Source organism: Hibiscus syriacus, unplaced genomic scaffold (assembly GCF_006381635.1).
Source record: "Hibiscus syriacus cultivar Baekdansim isolate YM2019G1 unplaced genomic scaffold, ASM638163v2 tig00000002_pilon, whole genome shotgun sequence".
Taxonomy (NCBI): Eukaryota; Viridiplantae; Streptophyta; class Magnoliopsida; order Malvales; family Malvaceae; genus Hibiscus; species Hibiscus syriacus.
In genome coordinates, this window is record NW_024061752.1 from 141780 (window position 1) to 166244 (window position 24465).

Consider the following 24465-nt stretch of genomic DNA (forward strand, 5'->3'; position numbering starts at 1 on the left):
GCCTGCCTTTTAATCAATGCCTTCTCATTTGCCGGTGCTTCAATGTGACATTCTTTAATAAGTCGCACCTATATATTATAATAATATGACCAATTTTCTTCAAGGAAAGTCAATGGTGTAAACCATGGCATGGATGGATGCACTTCTCTATGATGTGGATCTGTCACGAAAAATGTTCTATTTGGGACCATTAATCAAGGAGTCTCACATCACATGCTTATGGCATCTATCACCAAGTGTCCTATGCAATTGATTTCAGAATTGAAAAAAATAAAATAATTCGATTAAGATCTATTGCACTGGACATGACGTGTAGGGTGGAGATGCAACTAGAAGCCTAGATTTGTAGAGAAAATAATCTGAAAAATAAAGGGTAAAGTACATACATAGTCACTAAACTATACTGAAATAATTTTTTTAATCATTGAAATTTTAAAAGTTACAAAATGATCATTAAATTTATCAAATTATTATAAAATGGTTACTGAATATTATAAAATAGTAATGAATTTTGATAAATTTAAAGATTATTTTGTAACAAGTTAATAACTTTTAATTACTATTTTATAAAATTTAAAACTTTTATTATTAAAAATTATTTTTAATATAATATAGTGATCATTTGTGTATATTACCCATAAATGAATGTGAAACCTGAAAAATAAATAAATAAATAATTGAATGTAGGTGACCCGTTGGCGCCGACTGCAACGACATACTTGGTCCATGCACGTGCAAGGCCTTGATTTGTACTTAGTCATGGCTTTTTACGATCATCTAACGGCTACTAATCATCGCATCATAGCATAACCTTTTTCTACATCATTTCTTCAAAAGTTATTGGACCCTACATTGTGGATGAGATGATCAATATCAAATATATACTTTGGCTCTTGTAAGTTGTATTGACCAACCTAATTAACATTTTTTTTGGCCAATGCGTTCTGTTATTAGTACATCTTGGGTTTATTTTATTATTTATATTTAGAATAAATAGTTATAGATATTATTAAATTTGAGAAAATAATTTCAGTGACCGAAAATACATTATAATATACGATTTTAACAAAAAAAATTTGGATTTGCGAAAATGACCAATAAATTCGCAACGCGAATTCCAATTTCGTAACACATGTTCTAAAATCGCAACGAGATTTTCCAAATTTGTAACGATAATATGTAAATCGCAACGCGAATTTGTAAATCGCAACACAGAAGTCAAATTCGCAACACGGAATTTCAAATTCGCAATGCGAATTTATTTTTTATAACACAAGTTTCCTTTTCGCAACAAGATTTTCTAAATCGCAACACGGTTTTTTATTTCGCAACGATAATTACCGATATAGGTAAACAATACTATCGCAATGCGATTTTCAAGTTCGCAACGCTAATTACCGATATAGGTAAACAATACTATCTCAATGTAAACAATACTATCGCAATGTAAACAGTACTATCGCAATACGATTTTCAAATTCGCGACGCTAATTACCGATATAGGTAAATAGTACTATCGCAATGTAAACAATATTATCGCAATGTAAACAGTACTATCGCAATGTAAACAGTACTATCGCAATGCGATTTATTCGCAACGCTAATTACCTATATAGGTAAACACAACTATCGCAACGCGAATTTTCGAAACTAAGTTACGAATTTGTGAAATTCTCGTTGCGAATTTAGAAACTGTATTTATAAATTCGCGTTGCGATTTATATATTCGCGTTGCGTATTTGAAAACTGTGTTGCGAAATTGGAGTTCGCGTTGCGAATTTGTCAGTCATTTTCACAAATCCAAAAAATTTTAATTAAAATCGTATATTATAAGACATTTTCGATCACTAAAGTTATTTTATCATTAAATTTTTCCAAAAAATTTTAATTAAAATCGTATATTATAAGACATTTTCGATCACTAAAGTTATTTTATCATTAAATTTTAGTGATTGTATTAATTTTATCATTAAATTTTAAATTGATACGATTATATTAAACTATTTTTTAAAATTTCATCTCATCATCTTCTTCATTAAAGTTAGGAGTTTTCACCTACTTTTAGCTTCATCGGAAAACTATAATTCTTTCGCATGATCACTCTACTCACCAATGAAATCGTTAAATTGTCCACAATCACTTTATCGATTTATATATATTTTTAATACATCTTTAAAACTCACAAAATTAAATAAAAAATCTATCATTTTGGGGATTTAGGTTGTTTGTTTAAAATTCAAACGATGATAAATATTATTTTAAGAAGATGAATAACATATCTCAAAATTTGTATCATCAGACAGTCATTAGAAGAGATCGAAGTATTGAACCTTTAAATGAAATTTCGTTGATTTTGAGCGAATTTCATGAAAAATAAATTTGAGGAAGAAAAAAGATGAGTGAAATGTGAATATTTTAGTATTAATTTTGTTATAAATACCAATCGATGGCCGACGATATTTGACTGCCAACAACTATCATAAAGTTTAATGCTTAAAATTAAAATGTTTTAAAGTTTAGATTAAAAAATACACAAATTATAAGATTTATATATCCCTCCAAATTAGTTTCATTTTGAGCATCAATATAAGAAAAAATAAAAAAATATTTTAGATCTTTGTTACATCATCATATAAATTGATGTATGATTTATGTCATCACGTTAATTGTTGAGGTCTCAGGATGTGAGCGTCCAATATCAATAATAATAATAAATATTAGATGAATTAAAATTAGATGATTATTTTATATTTTTAACTTTGATAAATGATTTTGAAAATTAAATCCAATCACAATTGAATAACTAGTAAACAAAAATTACAAAATTCAACGCTCAAACAGACTAGGGAAGTCGACACGTGGTTCATTCCCCTACACATCAGTCCATTTTAGAAACCCTGTTCGTCTAAATCCGACACTTGTCCTGATCACAATCATCTCTCTCGGATCTCAAATCAGAACCGTCGATATTAAACTGCGGTGATCAAATGCGATCAAGACAAGAAAGACGAGCAAACCCCCCACATGATTAAACTATTATTTTAAATGAAAAAAAAACAAAGTTTTTGATTTCGATCTAAACTTTCTAAATACTCGTTACGTTCCCAATCTATTTTACGCTTCCACTGTACAAAACAAGCTATTTTATTATTTTTATTTTCTGAAAAGCAAAAGCGAAAGACATCTTGGAGCTTTGGTTTCGGCATTTTTTTAACTGTAGTGATACTCACAAAGCACGTTTCTGTTAAGATTCGTTAATTACTGTCGACGTTTTTTTTAAAGAAGAAATGTGTGTGTTTGTGAATTTGATTGATTTGATTCGTTTGATAAGAGTTAAGCATGTCGGCGCTGAATATTGATTTTTGAAGTATTTTCTGTTTCGAGCTTGATTTTCGTTGCAAATGGCCGGAGAGTTTGAAGAGCCTTTCAGCTTTAGTTTACTGGTATTTTCTTTTGTATCATCTCTCTCTCAATCTATTTTCTACATAATAAATGTTTTATCTGTTTTTTCGTTTGATGATTGAAGTTTAAGCTTCTTAAATCAGTTTTACTTGTTATTTGGAGTTTCTGTTAGTCCATTGGTTGATTTGTTGTAGTTTGGTGATGATCACCATTTCCTTTTTTTTTCAACATTAATTTGATGTATAAAAATGTTCACAAGATTTACTGAACGCCTTCCTCTGTTTTTGAGATCATTTCATTATCTGTTTGGTTTAATAAGTTTCTAGCGTTTTTGATTTATGATATGGAGTCAAGGCCGGCTACTACTAGTTTTCTTTTACATTTACAACTATAAGTTATTGTATGAACTGGTAAATCGCTATAAATTCTTTCCATGTAGCACATCGATCTGCCTTGGCACCATAGTTGCTATGTTCTGATATGTATAGTTATAACTGTTCAATATGGATGATTTCAAAAAATAAAAGTAAAGAATACGAGTAATGTAGGCTGTCTTATGATCAGAATTGTTATTCTATATGGTACTTGAACACTAGGTTGAGTGTTGGATAAGATATGAGTCCAACACAAGTATGCTTCCTTTTTTAAATTAGCTTTTACCTGTATTGACGATTGTTCTCTAAATATAGGTAGTTTAGATAAAAAAAAATGAAGAGTTCCAGTAATTAATTTAGGTTGTTTTATGACTAGAATTATTATCTTCTATGTTACCTGGATTCTATGTTGAGTATGGTATACACGCAACATATTAGTTTTCTCGTTTATAGGGGTAACATTATTTCATAGTTACCATTTAAACTTATGGGTACTAGACATTAATTTTCAACTCCACGCTCATTAAAAAAAGAGAATATTGAGTTTATTGGGAAGTAACCTGGAGGAGCTAAAGGCAGAATGTAGAGAAGATGAAGTTGCCTATTTAGATGATTAACTGCTTGTTATCTTTAAGGCATTGTATATATTTTACCACTAGTTTCAACACTAACAAATAACTTTTTTCTATTATATCTGTTAATTCTGTTTTATATGTCAAATTGGCTATGGCACCAGTTTTGTGCCATTAGAAAGTTCTACTATATTATTTCTGAATGTTGAGAGTCTATAGAAGACTGCCATTAACTGTAGTAGCTTACAGTATCCCAAGTTCTTCCCAAGTCCCACTTGCATTTCAAGCCCTGATACTCTTTCATGAGTTTCCTATCAGTGAATTGGCTCGGATAATACAATTTACTTTATACTTCAGCTGGTGATTTCCATCAATTTAATGTATTTAACTCCATCCTTTTTGAACTGGACAGGCAGAATCTGTGCATTGTGGTTCTATATCATTTGGTAGATTTGCAAATGAACCCCTAGCTTGGGAAAGGAAATCCTCTTTCTCACACAATAGATATCTTGAAGAGGTTGAGAAATGCTCAAAACCAGGTTCAGTTATTGAGAAGAAAGCTTATTTTGAAGCTCACTTCAGGAAGAAGGCACTTCTTCAAAGTTCATCATCTGAGGGCCAAAATGGAGGAGAATATCAAAACTGCGAGAGTGATGCTATGGAGAATGATGATTATGGTGAATATCAAACTGGGGAGAATGATGCTGATAGTGTAAGTAAAGGTAGCCATTACAATCATCTTGATGAGAATGGTTTAAGCAGTACAGGTTATGGGGAAATTTTTTATTGTGGAAATGAAGGGAGCTTATTTCATCATGAAAATGAAGGGAACCATTTTGATCATTCAAATGAAAGTAGCCTCTGTGCACAATTTGACATGAGTCCAGACAATTCAGAATATCTTGGTGAGGGTGCATTGACTGAATCTGAAATAGGAAGCCCTGGACTTTTATCTGCTCATCAGACTCATGTTTCAGTCCCTATTGATTTTGAACCTGAGGAAACTTCTGAAAGTCATAGTGGATGCGCTAAATCGTTTATAAGCAATGATAATCAAGAGAAAGAAGTAGAAGAAAACCTTGATGATGATGATGATGCAGATAACATTGATGAATCATTTGAGTCCTTGGATCAATCCCTCAATACTGGAACCACCCGAGAAGTTGATACTACTATTTCTGAAATTCAGCAAAATCATTCTCCAAAGGTATGGCTTATATGTATATTTCTCTTGGTCGAAACAAATTACTATCTTATTAAAATTACCAAAATCAAAATTGTGAAAGGTAACAGTCATGCAGTAGATAGAACCTTGATTTCAATTTGTTTTCAATTGTGATGGCTGCATTTCCTTTTATCACTTCTTTCTGTATATTAATATGCATGCTCAAACTCGTCCTTATAATTTACCTACTGTACTCGTTAATTTTCTTTTTTTGATTCTAGTTGAAGTCTGCTATTGAAAATAAAGCTACCAAACCAAGTTTGAAGTCTCCGGTGAGTCCTAATCATTCCCAGAAAAAAACATTTTGTGATCCTTCTATGGAAGTAGTAAGGGTTCAAGAAAGAAAAGAAAAAGAGATTACAAAGAGAACAAAACCACAGAAACTACCATTACAAACGGCCTTCCCAACTCGACGTTCAATGCACAAATCTCCAAAACAAGAGGTGAAAATTTGGACTTTGACCTGAAGCTTAAAAGATAAGAAAATGCAACATCTGTTCTATTTTATTTGTATTTAACATTTTTAGTATGACTTCATGCTGCTATTTGTATTTCATTTTCTTTGGTCTTTCTTGTCCAGGATTCTGCAAGAGCAAGATTCAATGCAAAATCAAACGTTGAGAATAAAAGGTGCTTAATAGTTAGTATTGCTTGCATTTTAAGAATATATATGTTTCGTTTGTAAGGAATTTTAAATGACTTTCATTTGATGAAAGTGGAAAAGGACCAATGACTAAGAAAGTAATTGAAGCTCAACCTTTTTCATACAAGAAGATTGAACCTGTAATTCATCAGACACCGAACAGGTGTGTAGCATCATCACGGCAATTGCTTTGTGCCATCAAACTTTGGATTTTAAACTTTAACGTGGACAATTCTTTTATGTAGGATTAAGCAGGCAGCCATTTCAACTGGGGAAGATGCAAAGTCAACTGCCGGAGGATTCCACTTCAAAAGTGGAGAACGAGCAGAAAAGAGAAAAGAGGCAAGAAATCATGTTGTCATTCTCAATCTTTTTTCATTCTTTAGTTTATGATATGTACTTATAATCTCATCCTCTGTTCTTTTTGTCATGCAATGGTTTCAGTTCTTTACGAAATTAGAAGAGAAAATGCATGCCAAAGAGTCAGAGATGAATCAGATTCAAGCAAGAGCACAGGTACGGAAAGCATACAATATTCAGAATTTTTACTATTTTAAGAAGATAAATTGGTTTTTTACTTCGTGCTTCCTTCCTAGTTTCTTATTGGCATGCTTTATTCATTGTTATTGCATGCCACTATGATATTTCTGGATTAATGGGTTTCTTAATCTATAAATAAATTGCATGCTTTGTTCATTGTTATTGCAGGAAAAGACAAAGGCGGAGATTAAGCAATTGCGGAAAAGCCTTAATTTCAAAGCAAAACCGATGCCTTCTTTCTATCATGTTTCCACTACTTCAGGATCTACTGGAAACAAGGTAAATTAGACTGCCAATTCTTGATTTTATAATGCAACTCATATGTATTCAGATGTGATTAGTTTACATCATAGAAAAGCATACACTTATGAGTCCATCTCTAGCTTGGATTATTATTCTGTATGCTGATAGCCATTTTTTTAACTCCATCACAATTAAAGGTGGAACTTCAAAGCTTAAGAACATACAGTTTATTACTGTTATCCTTAATAATAAGGTATTAACTTAATGAAATCCTGATCTTTCCGGTGATTCATTGTGCTATGGTAATTTTATGTTTTGTCGATAGATTTAGGCACCGACTTGCTTCAATTTTATGTCTCAGGCTGCAACATCTACCATGAAATCAGCTAAAGTAGGGCAGAAGTCACCAAATTCTGGGATAAGAGCAATTCCAAGATCACCATCACGCTCTAGGGAAACAAATAAACAAGCCCTCTCTGCCGCTGGATCTGTAGGTGAGTTGATTTGTCCTACAGGCACCGTATCACCGGCTCCACCAACTGATAGTCACAGCTCTGCTGAACCTGTGACCCAAAATAAGATCCCTTCGAAGAAAGAACAAAAGAAAGAAAACAGTAATTTGCAAAAGCATCGGATGTCAGAAAGCAATAAGGTCGTTAAAGATCATAAGTTTGGTGGCAGACCAAAAGTGGGAGGCAGGAGAAATAACAGTGAGCTAGTGACAAAGAACATGAAAAATGCTGGAATGGCAGGTAGTTCTGGGATCGGTCGCTGTGCAGTTATGCCTTCCTGAAAAATATCTGCTACGGCGTCTCAATCCTCATCCATTGTTCTACCGAATTCAGCCAAGCTAACAGAGGTATCCTCAATTCGAATAATTTATTTCCGCCTTCAATGCATATTGAATTAAACTGTTCCTGGAAGATCAACCGTGTTTGTTTTGATTGAAATTCATATATTCATGAAGCAGGAGAGAAATGACAAGCCAATGCTAGATTGTTGATAGTGTAATCCTCATTGTAGTTATTTTAATTACTCGAACAGCTGAATAGACTTGGCTCCTTTATGCTTGAAAGTTTGTGTCCCTTACCACCCAAGATATGTCCTGTAAGTGTTTAGTTAACCGATACCTACGTGCATTGTTGCAACTTTTATCTGTGTTTGATACCTTAGTCTAATTCGAGTAGTTCTAGAAGACCCTTCTCACAGGGATCCCTCGGGAGAGAATCATCCAGCTTGTAATTTGTGCAACACGTGGAGCTATTAATCAACATATTGGATTTTAACTATCACACCATATTTAAGTTTATTTGGATTATAGCATAATGCCACTTTAATTAGGCTTATCACATGATGCCACCTGCATTTGAATAGTGCGTGGCCTTTGTATAATAATACGTTAGGAGCATAGAGAGAATGAGAAGCAACCTTCTCCGTTGTCCCCCTTCTATCCTTTTTTCCCACCCACTGTTTTGTCATTTCACTATCAAGTGGATTAGCAAAACGCTAATCACAATAATTAAGACAAAACAGGGTCATTGAAGAAGTGGACAACACACTTAACCAACCAATTGTTTTAATTTTAAGGATGATTTTTCTTGGACAGAATCAAGGCATGATTGTAATCAGCGGACCCCTAAATCTTAAACTGAATGTTCACGAACTTAAATGAATGAATGAGCTCTTTGTCTGTGTTCATTTATTTAATTAAATAAATAAAAAAACTTGTTCATAATTATTCATTTAATAAATAAACAAATATTAGGTAATACACGTTAATACACGTTCTATTAAAATAATTCTTCTACAACTGTTGTCCATGAACGGTAAAGGAGGAAAAATAATACACGTTAATAATAAATATTGGGTAAATATTGTTGTCATATTTTCAATTATTTTACAATATTTCTATATATATATATATATATTAATTCATCTGGTATTTTATATAATTTATTATAATCGTTTAATTTTAACTCCAATTTAATGATTTCAGAATTAAATAATCATACTTATGGAGATATCTGGTGTATTCATAATTAATATAATATTATAAGCATATTATTCTGGGTAGCACGCGGCGGTAGGACTCCGCTCACCTCTTATATATATCTCTCCAATTTTCCCATTGGATTCAACCAAATCTTCGAATGAAATCCTTCATCCTTCCCTATATATACATCACCGAGTTCACTCATACATTCAGTCTTTGTATATTCATATGGCTCTCAACGATGATCTTCCCGTCACCCTCCCCCGTGTTCTTATCGTCTCCAGACGTAGCGTTCGCAAGATCAAATTTGTAGATTTTGTTGGTAGGTTTTCATATATATCCAACTGGTAATTTTTTTCTTCTTTTTTGTAATGGAATTTTGGGTGTGGAAAATCTCAGGTGAATATCATCTTGATCTTATAGTCACGTACGATGCAGTTCCGGTGATCGTGCACGAGTTCGTGGGGTTCATAATTTATTAGATAGTTTCGAGCCAATCCACGGTGTTCTTCTTTGTGAAGGCGAAGATATCGATTCATCTTTATATGAAGATGATACGTCAAATCTTTCGCTCGAAGAAGTTGAAGAAATCAAGAGACTGCATGCAAGTGATACCGCCATTGATAAAGAGAAAGATTCAATCGAGTTAAAACTGGCGAGGCTTTGTCTTGAAAGGAACAGTCCGTATCTAGGAATCTGCAGGGGTTCACAGATTCTGAACGTGGTTTCCGGAGGTACACTTTATCGAGATATCGGAACAGAATTGACGGAAAAATTGCCGGAAAATCAAAGAGTAGTGCACATGGATTATGACAATTACGATGGCCATAGACATTCGGTTAAAGTGGTGGAGAACACTCCTTTCCAAAGCTGGTTCAAGGATTCTTTAGAAGGGGGAATGGAAATATCGGTCAATAGTTATCATCATCAAGGTGTAAAGAGACTGGCTCAACGATTTGTGCCGATGGCTTTAGCACCGGATGGCTTGATCGAAGGGTTCTATGATTCGGATGCTTATAGTCCAGACGAGGGTAAATTTATAATAGGACTTCAATTCCATCCAGAGAGAATGAGACGACCTTATTCCGAAGAATTTGATTATGCAGGATGCTCATATATTTATCAGGTTTGCCCGCAACTCATCATCATCTTCATCCCTGGGAATTTATTGAAGATAGTTTCTGATTCTAGTGACAATCTGTGCAGGAATTTGTGAGGGCTGTAATTGCTTACCAGAAGAAACTCCATAGCTCAACATCATTGCCGAAGCAACTGAAGCTTAACAAAGAAGTGGAGAACAAAAGGAGAACCACAGCTCTCAGCCTACAACAAGAGAACAGGCTGAAGCAGATGGGAGCAACAGTGAGAAACGGGAGCCATTACATAGAGAAAATGGGATTAAATCGAGCAAGGGGAGAATTGGGAAGAAACGTGATGAGCAGTTGTCTGATCTCATGTCGTTCTACCACATGATGGGGCAGATGTGCTCTGAAGTTTTGGGAAGAAAACTAAATGAAAGTGGCTGCTAGCCGCCTCGATTCTTCTGGTCTTCTTTTCTTGTCATTTCAATACAAAGCAAACTGAATTTCTTCTCTGCGGGGTACCTATGTGTGTCTTATTTGTTTCATGCCATGTCAATGTGTTTTTTTATTATGGTGTTCATCAATTAATTGTGTTAGGTCTGATTTGTAAAATTTATTTATATAATTTATTATGGTAATTGTGATTAATCTTTTCATCGTCTGTGTTCTCGTTAAGAGACAATGAATTCTATTTTATTTTTATAAATTAACTCTCAATTATAAATACTAATTAAATGATTTAAGTGATTAAAAGATGATTATTATTTATAGAGATTTTGAATTCGAATATAACATCTGCAAAGGTATTCAAACGTTTATTATCAAATGATTGAATATTTTTCGAGTAGATACTACTTTAATAAGACACATTATCAAAACCATTAGATAAGTTTAAAATTTTCTAAAAATAAATATATTATTATATATTTCACTTGATCAAAATCAAATTTTTTTTATTTTAAAACTATTCCGACATGATTTAGTCAACTAGGTTTTGTTTAATAACTTTAAATCATTCAATGTTATTTAATTAAAAGTTTAAAAATTCATAGAAATGTTTGGTTCTTCTATTATCTTTAAATAACAAATATATTAAAAATATTATCCATGTATTTTTGCAGTGAATCTATGACATGGACCGTCTAATGATTCTGATGATGGGCTTATCCAAAGCTGGAAAGCACGTGGATTTGCTTGAACTCGACAACTTCCTGCATTCATATTTTTCTTTATCCATTGAAATATTAATTACTACAAAAACTCACCATTTTGTTTAATAATGCAAACAGAAAACATAACCCTAAGCAAATTATAAACTTTAAATTATCTTTTTTATTTTTTAATATTTAAACTTAAATTAAAATTATATTCCACGTGATTCAAGCTATTAATGGTTAGTGTTTCTCAGCACCACCAGCAAGCAATCAAATGGATAGCTCTCCATTAATTAAGAGAACAAATGAATTTTTTTTTTTTACACAGCAACCAGAATGTGTGCATGTTATGCTCATTCCTCAATTCTCAAACAGTTATATATATATATATATACATATACATATATATAATATAGGTATGTATGTATGTATATACAACAAAACAGTCAAAGCTGCTGTCATTTGCGAAGGTACTCCAACAATGATGTAGCCTTCCGCTTGGCCCCCTCCGTGCCAAATTTGTAAGCTGTGTCAATGGTATATCAGCACCTAGCCGAATTATGCAGGCAAGATTCTTGGTATCTCTCATACACAGAGGAAGTAAAGTGGCAGCTGCATTCTCTTTGGTTTTGGGCGAGCCTGTTCTTAGAAAATCGACCAAAACTGGTATGATCTCAGCCTTTACAATGGCTGACTTAGCCTCATGATTGCTGGCAAGAACCGATAGTATCGTTAGAGCCTCATCAACCATGCCGTTTCTTGCATCCGACAGCATCTTCAGAAGCACTGCTATGATTCCAGCTTTGACAGCCCTGCCTTTGTTCACCTGATAAAGACAGAGACTGAACAGAGAGATTGCAGCACCTTTCTTCCCCCTAGTTCTCCCATGTTGTAACAAATCTACCAAAGCCGGTATTGCCCCCGATGAACCGATAATTAGTTTGTTATCATCTACAAGTGACAAGCTAAAAAGGGTTGCTGCTGCGTTCTCTCTTGCTTCGACACTTCCGGCTTCGAGGACGTGGACGATCGGAGGAAGGGCACCGGCAAGCATTATCAGAGACTTGTTGTCAAATATGGAAAGGTTAAGAATAGAAGTTACTGCGTGTTCTTGTAATGAAACATCAGCTGTTTTTAAAAGGTTAACCAAAACAGGTATTGCTCCTGCATCTGCAATTAGTATCCTATTATCCATGCTGCTTTTAGACAGTGATCGGATTTCAGCAACCGCAGCCTTACGTTCTACTATGTTTGGACTCGAAAGCTTACAGATCAGAGCCTTGATGGCTGCCATGTCACAGCTAACATCATGGAAAGATCCATCACTCATTTTGAGCCTACCATTCACTATTCTACTCGACCGCTCAATATTATGTTCAGCACACCATTGATTTATCAGACTTCTCAGAACATAATTAGGGGTTAGAGTTGTATCTTCCAACTTCTGCCGAGTTTTTGGACATGTTGCATTGCCGCAATCTATCCATCCCTGTATGTACGATCTCTCATATGTCTGAAAAATGAAGAAGCTTGGATGAAAAGAGATTGCTAGAAATCAAAGATTGACTGCGTAAAAAGAAACTATAAGCAGTAGTTACGGTGGAACACTATACCTGCCCGGTAGCAACGACCACCGGATCCCTCATTAGTTCCAATGATATAGGGCATAGAAAATCATCAGGAATTACTAGTGCATCAAGCCTCTTGGTTTCTTTGAAACCCTTGGAAGCAACATTCTCTTGCCTCTTGGAATCCAGTTCCTTCGATAGGCAGACATCAGAAGACGTCGAAGAGGCCGAATTGCTCGAAGAGCTTGTCACCCTTTCCAATATCTTAGTCACCTTATCCGCAACATGTCGTAAAGTACCACAGTTGTCTGAAATGTCATCAAGCTTTGCAGAAGTTTCATGGGTGGTACCAGCACATTCTTTTTCCAGTATCTGGGACTCAGCATTGAAACATTTTGGCAAATCCAAAGACCTATATCTTTCTGCAGCTCGTCTCAGTTGGGCTCTCACCTTTTCTACCTGGAAAAAGAATCGAAGCTGATGTTAAAGAGGGCAGATATATGGGGGAGTGAAGAAAACACATAAATTCAGGAGTTAAACCTGTTCTTGAACCTCCTCTGAGATATGAAACTGATCATATGGGATTTTCCCTAAAGTTGTCTCCAACTTGCATGTAACACATTGAAATTGAGATGCAATTCTTTTGGCAGCTTCATCCTTAAATCAAGATACAAGAAAATTCAAATATATATATATATATATAGCAACAACATAACATATTGAGATAAGATGGGCATATATATAGAATGCAGTTTTCATAATAAGTTTTAATCATAGTTTTTTTTAAAGATGTATATTAATTTCACGGGGGTGTAGTCGTAGTTTATGTGACTTAAAAAAAAAGCATAGGAGATGGGACTTTACGGAGTAATTATCGGAATGGTGGGCGGAGGCGACGGACAAGAGACGTTGAGCAGCCTGGAGAGCCTCCTCCAGATCAACCAACCATGAAACAGAAGAGGAAAAGCTTTGGTTTCCTCGAGCAAATGCGTGATGACAGCTATCATCCTTACTAGATTCGTGCAATCTTTTTTAAAGACGGCATTGGCGTGAGCAGTTCCAGCGGAGACGATATCGAGGACAAGGCGGAGCAAGAATGCAGGAGAAGCGTGGCCTCCGTGTACGGAGGAGGAGGCGAGTCCCCCGGCCATCGTGAAAGCCAGATCGGATAGAGACGATTAGACAATAATTTTTTTTAAGAAAAAGAATCGAAGAAATTTTATTAACGGCATTTCGAGGAGAAAATGATGAGATTAATTAACGATAATTGGATTTGATTTGGAAGGCTAAACACTAACAAACGCCGAAAGATTCGCGGGGAAAGAGGGAACGAAAGTTAACGACAACAGAGAAATCAGTTGGAATTGGAATCTTCTGGCGTACCGAACGGCAGTCAAGTTTGTTACTATCAATATCCTAAGAAATCTATATCTTTTTAACCTCGCCTGTAATATCATTTTTAGTTTTTCTTTTATTTAATTGTTATATATATATTTTTTTATTACCATTATATATATCATTAATTTTTTTAAAATATAAATTAAACTTAAAACGAGCAACATTCCAAGGTCACCTGCCTTTTTAACATATTTTATAATATCCTACGAAATTTATATCTTTTTAACATATATATAATTTAATTATTTAATTAAAATATTATTATGGAACCAATCATTAAGTTGTTAAAATTAAAATATACGTCTAAGAGGGCTTGGAATAATAATATGTGTTTTATCCGTGTGTAAGTAAATATTACTCAATCATATAATTGAGTAGTATTCATTGATGAAAGATTTTTATCAGTAATTTATTGTTATTTTTTTATATAATGTAATTATTTGAACCGATGAACTTATTTGGTTTGATAATGTCAAAAAAAATAAATCAATAAATTTTTTAAAATTAGATGAATTAATTTTATTAAACTATTTAAAAATAGAACTAAATTAACAAAAAAATATAAAAATTTAAATTTGTATTATACTAAGGGGTTGTTTGTTTGCCTCTTAATGGAACCATTCAGCATTGAATGTTGAACCGTTCAGCGAGTTTATTTCGCACCTCTGAATGATTCAGTGCTGATTGATTCAGCAAAACAGTGCTGAATGATTCAGTACAAAAGTACATTCTGAATGATTCAAAGCCATTATCAAATAGCATATCACATTCAGAATTAATTCATACAGAGCTTTTGAATCATTATAAAATAAACAAACCGCCCTAAATCATGTTAGACGCGTGTTTAAATTATATTGACGAAATGACTTGTTATTAATTTTTTGGTATGTGCATAGTGGATGCAACATATTCATTAAAACTGCAGAAATTTCAAAGGCGTTCAAAATCAGTCAACCAAGGCTTTTTTCAACATCATTGCTTGCTGCAATACTAAAAAGCCTAGTTAATGCATTGCAGTTTAGGGTCAGGTAAGGGATGACCGACGAGTGGCAGCACATGATAGTGAGATGGTGGGTGGTCCTAATCTGTTAGCCTTAAGCCCGTACGTGACAGGTACACCACCACTCGATCGACCAATTGCCAATGCCACCGGCGCGGCCACATGCAACGTAAGTGGCCTAGACTTTTTCAGGACTAAAGGTGACACAAAATTGTCAACCCAGCTCTTTCTTTATTTATGTCCCTCTTAGAAGTTGCAGGGACCTATTTCAAAAAACCCCACTCCTATTTTCAACATAATCTTCAGAAACACGATACATCGACAAAAACAGAAATACATAGATCAACGATTCACTCGAAACACAATAAATTTCTGTCTTACATTATTGAACAGCTGCTCTCTGGGTTTTCATCACCTGAGTTGTAATGGGGGGCTTCAGGGAATGAGTATGGAAGAGGGTTATAATTGTTGTAATAACAAGTGCTAGGTGGAAAAATAGGTGATCTATGATGCATCATCTGTGATTGTTGTTGTTGCTGCTGCTGCATGGCATGCATGTTCATCATTGATGATAATGGATAGTTGTTGAAACCATTGGTGTTCATGAGCAGAGTTGATGGATATTGACTTGTTGCAGAAGACCCTTGTAATCCATTGTTGGATTGAATTTGAAACCTTCCACCATTTCCATGGAAACCCGAAAGCCCCATCATGTTGCCGTTTGTTGCATTTATGTTTAAACCACCAAACTGATGAGCATTGTTCATCCTCAAAGCTGCCAAGTTCTGTTCATCAAGAAAACCGGGGTTCATCACCTTCATTCCCGTATTCTGATTCTGGTTTCCTTTCTTCCCACCATTCCCACTTATAACATTGTTGTTCATTTTACCATAATCACTGGAAGCTGCATTAATGTTCCCAACACCTTTCTTTGCATTGTTTGGTTTGAGATCATTCTCTGCATCATAATCATCATCTTCCTCAGAAATGAAAGTGGGAAACTTGTTCTGCAGCTGTTTTTGGCCATTGTTATTGTTGGTCTTGTCGTCTTTGATGCAGTTGTTTTGCTTTTGGTTCGATTTCTGGGACCAAACCTCAGCATGTTTACCAGCTCTTACCAGTTTCTTGATCAATGTTGCCGAATCTACACTTCCTGAGACTATAACTTTCTGCTGCTCTGCATCTATGTTTACTTGGTAAACACCTGGGAAATAGAAGAAAACAACGAACAGAAATATTACAATAACAGATTCGACAACGTGAAGTTTTCCTAGCAATGTGTCCGAAGCATATATCCTAGTAATCTCTAATTCTTTGAACTACGAGCAGAGAATTTTCTTAGCAACCAAACAAAACAAAACAAAAAAGGAAGAAAGAGCGAGAACCTTCAATTCTCTGAAGCAATTTCTTCACTTTTTGCTTACACCCATCGCAGTGTATGTTCACTTTAAGAACACAGGTCTGGATTAAAAACGAAAACAAAACCATTACTTTACAAAGAGATTGATGATAAAGAAAAAGGGCAGAGAGAAAGACCTGAATCTTGAGTAGCTTAAAGTCTTGATTTTTAGTCATATTTTTTTCTTCCACCTCTGCTTTTGAACCCAAGTACCAACACTTGTTCTCAACGATTTGAAAAAGTAAAAAAGACCCAATGGAGGAACTGAAACAAGGATGCAGTCTTCTGTAGTTGTAATCTACAGCTAGAGATTCTTTGTTTGATTCGATCTCTGGGATTTTGGTTTTGCTTGTGGGTTTGTCCTTTGTATACTTGAGCTCTTGCTTGTGGGTTTGTCCTTTGTATACTTGAGCTCTTGCTTGTGGGTTTGTCCTTTGTATACTTGAGCTCTACTAAAAAACTGACATGAAAGAGATGGTTTCTTCAGCTTCGCTTATCGCTTACTTCTTTTAGAAAAAAGAAAATGATGGAGGTGATAGCCACAACAAAGTGGAGCAACTGCCCAACAGGGGTAAAATTGTCTTCACGTGCAGAAATAAAGAAGACAAACGAGTGTACGAAGAAGAATTTCCCCTAATAATCATGATGATGATTGAATGAAATGTCCAAAACTGTCAAAACTACTTTAAATATTCAGAAAAATGCCACAAACAATACTAATATGTGCATGTATTGTTGGATCCTATTTATTTAAAAATAAAAGAAAAATTATATAAACTCTTTTAGAAGATTTTTTTCCACTCAACACGTCATTTTATACATACTTTAAATTACAAACATATAATTTAATATATAAAATAATATTTATTTAAATATGCAACATAGTCTTTGGTTACGTAAGGAAAAAAATCATAACATTATTTATTGTTTTATTCCTCTAAAAATATCAAAGATAAAAGATGGATTAAAGTTTGGAGTTTTGTTATTATATTTTCCAGATTTATTTAACAAAAAATTTCGAGGTAAAGTATACAAATAGTCTTCCGATTATAAGATACTATTTTATTGAATTCTTAGACTATTAAAAGGGAGTTATTTTGTTGAGTCTATTGACTATTAAAAGTTACAGAATGGTCACATGACTATTCATTATGTTCCAAACTCATCATTTTCTGTTAAAATATTGACGACAATCTGAGATGAACGTTAATATGCTGACTAAGATATGATAAAATCTAATCTCATAATCTTAAACGATTATCGTATCTCAGTCAGCAAGTTAATGTACATATCGGACAACCGTTAATTTTTTAACGAAAAAGGACAAGTTTGGAACATAATAAATAGTCGAGTGATCATTTTGTAACTTTTAATAGTTGGGGTACTTAACAAAGCAACTCCCTACAGTCGGAGACCATTTTATAACTTTTAATAATCGAGAGACTCAACAACATAATATCCTATAATCGAGGGACCATATGTGTACTTTACGTATAGTTTCGTTGAAAATCAAAGTCTCCAAATCAAAAAGAGTTCTCTTCTAGATTTGCTTTCATACTCTTCGACTAACCATCTTTCATCAACCACTTTCTTTTTATATGACGTTGGACATGATTATTGGAAATTTCATGTAATATGTTAATATTAAATTTATTATTAATTATATTTATTTAATTTGTTCGTATTTTGAGTAACTATTATAACTCTAAATTTGCCATTGACATAAAAAATCATTATAAAATATTTATGCCTGACTAAAAAAATGTTATTTTTCTTCTTAATCTTCTTCTTCAACCATTTTTCTCTAAAGATTGGAAAGACTACACGATCTTAAATTTTGTATAAAAACTACTATAGATCATCAATTACGACTCTTCCTTCAAATTAAGTGCAATAAATTAAGGTTTAAAATACAAATAAAATTTAAATATACACATGTATGAAACCTAAATTTTACTTCATTTTTCTATTAAATAATTCTCCACAAATTAATTATGCTTTGTGTAGAGAACAAATTGTGTCCCCTCCCCATCCGAGTAGGCCCTTGGCCATAACCATTTTAACTTTCTTCTCCGTCAAATTAGCTTCAACATGATGGAACATGCGTTTGGATTTTCGCCGCTAACGATAGATACAAACTTCTCGTCCACGGCGTTCGGAATCGGCAGTGCTTGCACGGCGTTCTTGACGTACCTGGACGGCGCCTTCTTATCATAAGCTTGAGCAACGTAAGGGTACGCCACTAAGTTGTAAGGGACGTAAGGCCAAAACTCAGTTCTTTTCCTTGTGCTTTTCACTTTCTTTATCACCTTATTCGGCTCGACGTATCCGGTGACACTCACTCAGCTTTGCTTCCGGTTCACGTCCACAGATTTCACTCCTAAACAAGATACAGAAAAAAATTACTCCGAATAGTTTTAAAAAAACGGAAAAAGAATAAATTTGAGGTAAAGTCTTTAAATATATGTTTAAGAAATGGGAAGATGATGTGTGTAGTTGGTTTATGACTAAAACATATGACTTGAGGTTAAGGATGTGTTTGGTTTGTGAGAAATTGAGAATCAGAAATGCATTAGGGTAAAAGGAAGATATTTTCCAACTGCTACTCTGTTTGTTTCCCGAGAAACTTATAGTTTACAACTATACACACATGTTTCGAACCATTTTTATAAGGTGAAGAGAGGAAGAGATGTTTGAAACTGCACCTTTCATGGAGGAAACAGCGTTTTTTACTCTCCTTTCACAGCCATCACAGTCCATCTTAACCTTGATCTCAACTGTCTGCAAATCAACACCATGTGTTCTTAAAACAGATATATAATCGACTCGAAATAAAAAAAAAATTACAATGAAAGGATATATTAATACCTGCATGACTTTACGCCTCCTCTTTTTGCCATGCACAGTTATCAGATCAGAAATATTGTGAGAAAGAGAGTCCAAGGCACCCATTGTTTTGAGAGAGGGAGACTGGAGAAGAAGAGAAATGGGGTGTCAAAATGTGTTTTGTTTTGGGCATGGAACAAAATATGAGATACTGGTGGGGTGTACTTATAGGACCAAGTTGATTATGGAGTTTACGTAAATATTAAAGTATGATCATGATTTGTGTCGCTTAACCATTTAGTTTGTGCTGTTTTATGAGAATTCTTTAATTCTTTTGCTTTTTAACCCTTTTTCAATTTAATTTAATTAAGATATATTAATATTATTTTCTTTGAAGCATTACATGTGATGGGTGACATGACTTTAGATGTCAATAGGCCACTCTTCCACAAAATAATATGTAAATTATCTTGTCCCCAGTCCCCCACACACCCCCTGTACTCGTGGATAGATTTCCACCATATTTTTTTTGTTCAATAATGGCTTCCTTAGTAATGATGAGAAAGCAGCTGATTTCACATATTATAATGGAGAGAAATAGTTGGGCATCAATATTTTAATGAGGTCGTATGTTAGTGTATTCATCAATAATTTGTATCCGTATATATAATCGAATCGTATGCAGTAATGAGGTCGTACGGGAATTTTTAATGAATGAAGTTGTCTTCTAACATCAACGTCACAGGTAAAATGTGTATAGAACATACAACAGCATGCAAATGGCAGCTCACAAGGGAGTTCATCTTTCCTCATTTGAAGAACCTTCTGGTATGGTTTTCACCATTAAATACTATCCCCTTAACCTCCCAAACTCAACTCGCTTCACAATCGTAGCCTGTGTGAATCAAGGAACCCACCCCCCCTCTGGAAAATAGCCTTACAGACATCCCGACGATGAATCTCGTTTGATGGTAATTTTTCAAACTTTCGATGAAATTCAGAAGCAATGAGAACGGCACCGTGTCTCCAAAATATTCACCTTTCAGTTCAGTTTCATGCTCCTTCCCTCATGTGCATTGATTAGACTGTGAACTCCAGTCGTCCAGGAGGTTCGTCATGGTTTCTTCTAACTTCTTCGCCTGAGGTCCGGGCTTTAGGACATTTACATCTCCCCATTGTGAGCAAGGATCCGACCACCAGCTATTCCGGCCGGTGCACCATGCCCCTGGGGAAACTCGGTTCCGCCCATTACGCTTGAGGATTTTTTCGTCAACCATGCCCAACAGAGGTTCGTCTTTTTTAAACTGTCTCGCGAATGCCGCTCCACTTTGAGCCATTTGATCATAATCCGAAATATTGAGGAAGTGGGGTTCCATCTTTGGAGGATTGTCCCAGATCATATATCTTAAATCACTGTTAACAGTGGTGTTCTTGAACTCCGGGGAATTGCATATGACGGAGTGGAAATAGCTTTCTTCGGATAACATAACGTTGTTGAAATACATCAGAAGTGTCCGAGGCAGATTGTCCCAACCGAGAATGCAAAATTCCAGAAAGGATCTGCTTAAGACGACCCATGGAGAACCTGAATTCAACACCAAAATGTAAATGAGTAGCATCTCCAAAGAAAACAAGTCATAAATATATTTTTTATGTATATCATGAGTGGCAACAGACAGAAATGATATTGATAGTAGACTTTGCCTGTGAATATTTTAAAGGCATCTGGCGTTTGTCGTTTCTCGGTAGCATGAAAAATCTGGGTCCTTCTAGATAGGTATATCGCTGGATCAACTACGACAGGCTGGATCCTTTGACCTCTGCATTGAAAGTAAACCGGCATGAACAAGATTTTTATTATAACTGGCACAGGAAGGACGTATATGATTCATGAAAAGGGTTTTGCCTACTCTTTCCACCCAAGCTCACTAGTATGATCAAGGAAATTGAGGTCCCGCCTAACCGAGGAGAATACGTGTGACAGATCTGAGATAAAACAGAACAAAAGAAGAAAGAGTTGATTCAATTACGAATAAAGGTATGCCGAAGAAAAGATATCAGTTATTTCTATCAAGAAAAGCAAATTATAGCCCTTCTGCCCAACTGCAAAAGTGTATTAGCTTAAGTATCCAGCTTCATATATAAAATGACTGAAAATTGTAAAACTAATGTCCAACCAACAATGACTGACCATCTCAAAAGCAGGCCTAGAAATCTAAACATTCAGAGTGTTGGACCATCTGTAAATAAGCGAGTGACTCTAGCAATGAAACAAATACGGCAGGAATTAGGTTCAAAAGTTCCTTGCACAGTTGCACTAAACTAAAAGTTTTAGCAAAACTCTGTACATTTATACCAAAAGAAGGGAAATCTAGGACAAAACCTCCTGAACCATCAAAGGAAATCAACTAAAGACACTCATCAAGTTAAAAAATATGTCAACCATCATCCATGACATATTTTAGAGCGCTTTAGTTGACACCCTAAGTTTATTACTTCACTCAGGCTAGCGCTTTCTTTTTCGCGCATAGTGCCTGAGGCAATGTAAGGGTTTAAGTGCCTACAATACGCCACGCTCCCTTGACAACATTGTTTCTGCATTATTAGAAATGCCCCAAAATATACAATGCTTCAACTCATATGCTTTGTTCAGCACTAAATCCTACATATGAGCAAACCAAAACCTTGATAAGAAGTAACAGCACAAATTTTTTTTTGGATTCATGATAATGTAAACGGAACGATAAACTAGCCAGAAACATGATCAAAATCAAGAATTTTCCTGGAATTATTTACAGCATTCGAAATTGAAGCCGGTTTGTTGCAATGTACTTGCACCAAACTTTGGCAGAATAACTCAAAGAAAACTCTCTTCAGGCCAAATATGAATACTGATAACACTGATTTCTCAGCAAACAGCAACCTAAATCCAATATAGAATCCTAAACCAATCCCATTGATCATAACGAACACCTTAATCATAAATCTTAAGTCCCATTTCTTATTAAACCAAAGTAAATTTATATAAATTTCAAGTAATTTCAACTACATCAAGAGCTTGTAAACTCAAAAGTCAAAACTTTTTCTTCAAATCAAAAACCTCAATTCTACTTGCTAACCCATACAAAAGAGAACAGCATAAATCCAAAACAAAAGGTCAAACGAAAAGAAATTGCTTACCGTCTTGAGTAACCAAGGGATAATCCAAAGCACTCAAAGCAATAAACCAATCCCAGCCATTGTCGACCTTCATCAAAACAGAAGCAGAGTGCAACGTGGCAGCAATATGCGTGGAACCCATATAAGAAGACTGATCAGGCTTCCCAATGACATCCACATTCCCAAAGCTCCTAATAGCAGGTACAGATTTCAAAGCCAGGGCCAAGCTATACCTTTCCTCATCAGAAGCATCAGCTCCAAGTTGCAACAAGTACCGATTCCTAGGATGATAGACAGCAAGAAGTAGCCTAAAGATCCGATCTTTATCACCTTTTCCACCAAATATGTAGTACCCAAATGCCGGTGGATAATGAGGTCCGTGTTGGACGAGTGAAAAGAAAGGTCTTGGGGAACTGAAAGCTGATATTGAGTAAAGTAAGAGGAGAAGAAGGGAGAGAAATGTTGTGGAGAAGAGAGTGAAAAACCATTTCTTTTCAGCTCCCATAACAGCAGTGTTTCAAGATATTTGAAACAATTGCAACTCTTTCTGGGGTGAGTTTTGATCCAAAGATCAAGATTTTGAGCATATGGGTTTACCGATGATCAGAGGAGTGGAAACGGGGCTAAATTTGGATTTTGAAGATGCTCGAGGAAATGGGCATTTGGGGATCTTTGGTTTCAGAGCACTGAACATAAAATCTAGATCAGCACAGTGATTTCCTACTGAATTCTCTCTCTCTCGGCTAAATTAGACACCGTTTGCTTTTAATTTTACCTTTCTGATACCGTTTGATCAATATTTTCAGAAATAACATCCTTTCTATTGAGTTGGTAAAGGCGCGTCCCCGGGACGCGCCTTTACCATATCAGCAGACACGTATTTTGTTTTATAATAAATAGTTTATTTTTATTATTATTATAAATTAATAATATATTATGTAAAATGTTTCGATTATAATGTAAGAATTATCAAGTTTCGATTATTTTTTATTTTGATTATCGATCTATTAATTTTATCAGTTAATTATTTAAATGTTATCAATCTAGTCATCTCATATCAATATTTAACGAAAATATTGATGCATAAGTTAATAAATTAGTATAATTACATATTTAATCTTCAAGACTTACATATTTTATAAAATTAGTCTTATTGAAAATTTAATTTAATAAATTTAATCCTCCAATCAGAACATGAAATGTGTCATCGTATACATAAATTTTTTAATAACTTTTAATTTGTTTAATTTAATATTTTTCTCTACTTAGAAGGTTGAATTATTATTATATTTAAAAAAAAATTATAACTAATAATATTAATTATTATATTAAATAAATATATTAAATATATTTATGTATTTAAAAGTTAAAAAAAATTATTTAGGTGTACATACATTGACAAATTATATAAATGCAATAACATTAAATTATTAGAAACAAAAACATTCATTTAAATACAATATTAATTACATAAGAGTTAACGGTTATATGATGATAACAGAGCTGGACATTTTTTTCTATTGTGCCCGATGTTTCTACAATGCCCACATCGTTTTTGTTCTGTTGACTTCTCCCGAATATCCATATCACAATGTATTCTAGTAGATTTTGGACGACCTGAGTCCCTCAATAGCAATGGATCTGGTACAATTGTAAGCCAAGTTTGAATCTCATTTGGGTCTCTTTCGTTTCCTATGGGCGGAAACTCAAATTCATATACCTTGAATACTTGTGAAAGTTGGTATACGGGATCAACATAATTTTTGTAGTCCAAATGCGAATGTGAGCAAGCAGCAATGACATGAGAGCATGGATATTTGAGTGCTTGAAAGAAACCACAATCGCACCACCTCTCTTGCAGATTAACTCTGAAAGAGTTAGCTTCAA

At 34.4% G+C, this 24465-nt stretch overlaps 3 protein-coding genes, 1 long non-coding RNA gene and 2 pseudogenes across 4 annotated transcripts; 2 read left to right on the top strand and 4 right to left on the bottom strand.

The window, feature by feature from the left end:
• Nucleotides 1-3232: 3232 nt before the first annotated feature.
• Nucleotides 3233-8250, top strand: LOC120199953 (protein WVD2-like 7). The gene is made up of 9 exons (XM_039203557.1): nt 3233-3443; nt 4761-5555; nt 5795-6016; nt 6154-6203; nt 6290-6379; nt 6462-6558; nt 6661-6732; nt 6925-7035; nt 7361-8250. Exons 1-9 carry the CDS (start codon nt 3402-3404, stop codon nt 7790-7792), a joined length of 1911 nt encoding a protein of 636 aa, XP_039059488.1. The 5' UTR covers nt 3233-3401; the 3' UTR covers nt 7793-8250.
• A 955-nt stretch (nt 8251-9205) lies between these two features.
• On the top strand, nt 9206-10719 carry LOC120194884 (annotated as a pseudogene).
• Nucleotides 10720-11674: 955 nt separating this feature from the next.
• Nucleotides 11675-13989, bottom strand: LOC120209801 (annotated as a pseudogene).
• A 1433-nt stretch (nt 13990-15422) lies between these two features.
• LOC120113383 (heavy metal-associated isoprenylated plant protein 37-like) lies at nt 15423-16942 on the bottom strand. The gene is made up of 3 exons (XM_039137078.1): nt 16731-16942; nt 16580-16655; nt 15423-16398 (listed from the first exon to the last, which is right to left on the bottom strand). Exons 1-3 carry the CDS (start codon nt 16767-16769, stop codon nt 15572-15574), a joined length of 942 nt encoding a protein of 313 aa, XP_038993009.1. The 5' UTR covers nt 16770-16942; the 3' UTR covers nt 15423-15571.
• A 2382-nt stretch (nt 16943-19324) lies between these two features.
• On the bottom strand, nt 19325-19563 carry LOC120123189. Its single transcript, XR_005516462.1, has 2 exons — nt 19462-19563; nt 19325-19374 (listed from the first exon to the last, which is right to left on the bottom strand). It is a non-coding gene; the product is annotated as an uncharacterized LOC120123189 (long non-coding RNA).
• Nucleotides 19564-20099: 536 nt separating this feature from the next.
• On the bottom strand, nt 20100-23280 carry LOC120196798 (beta-glucuronosyltransferase GlcAT14A-like). The gene is made up of 4 exons (XM_039198748.1): nt 22600-23280; nt 21330-21405; nt 21097-21239; nt 20100-21004 (listed from the first exon to the last, which is right to left on the bottom strand). Exons 1-4 carry the CDS (start codon nt 23081-23083, stop codon nt 20487-20489), a joined length of 1221 nt encoding a protein of 406 aa, XP_039054679.1. The 5' UTR covers nt 23084-23280; the 3' UTR covers nt 20100-20486.
• Nucleotides 23281-24465: the final 1185 nt, after the last annotated feature.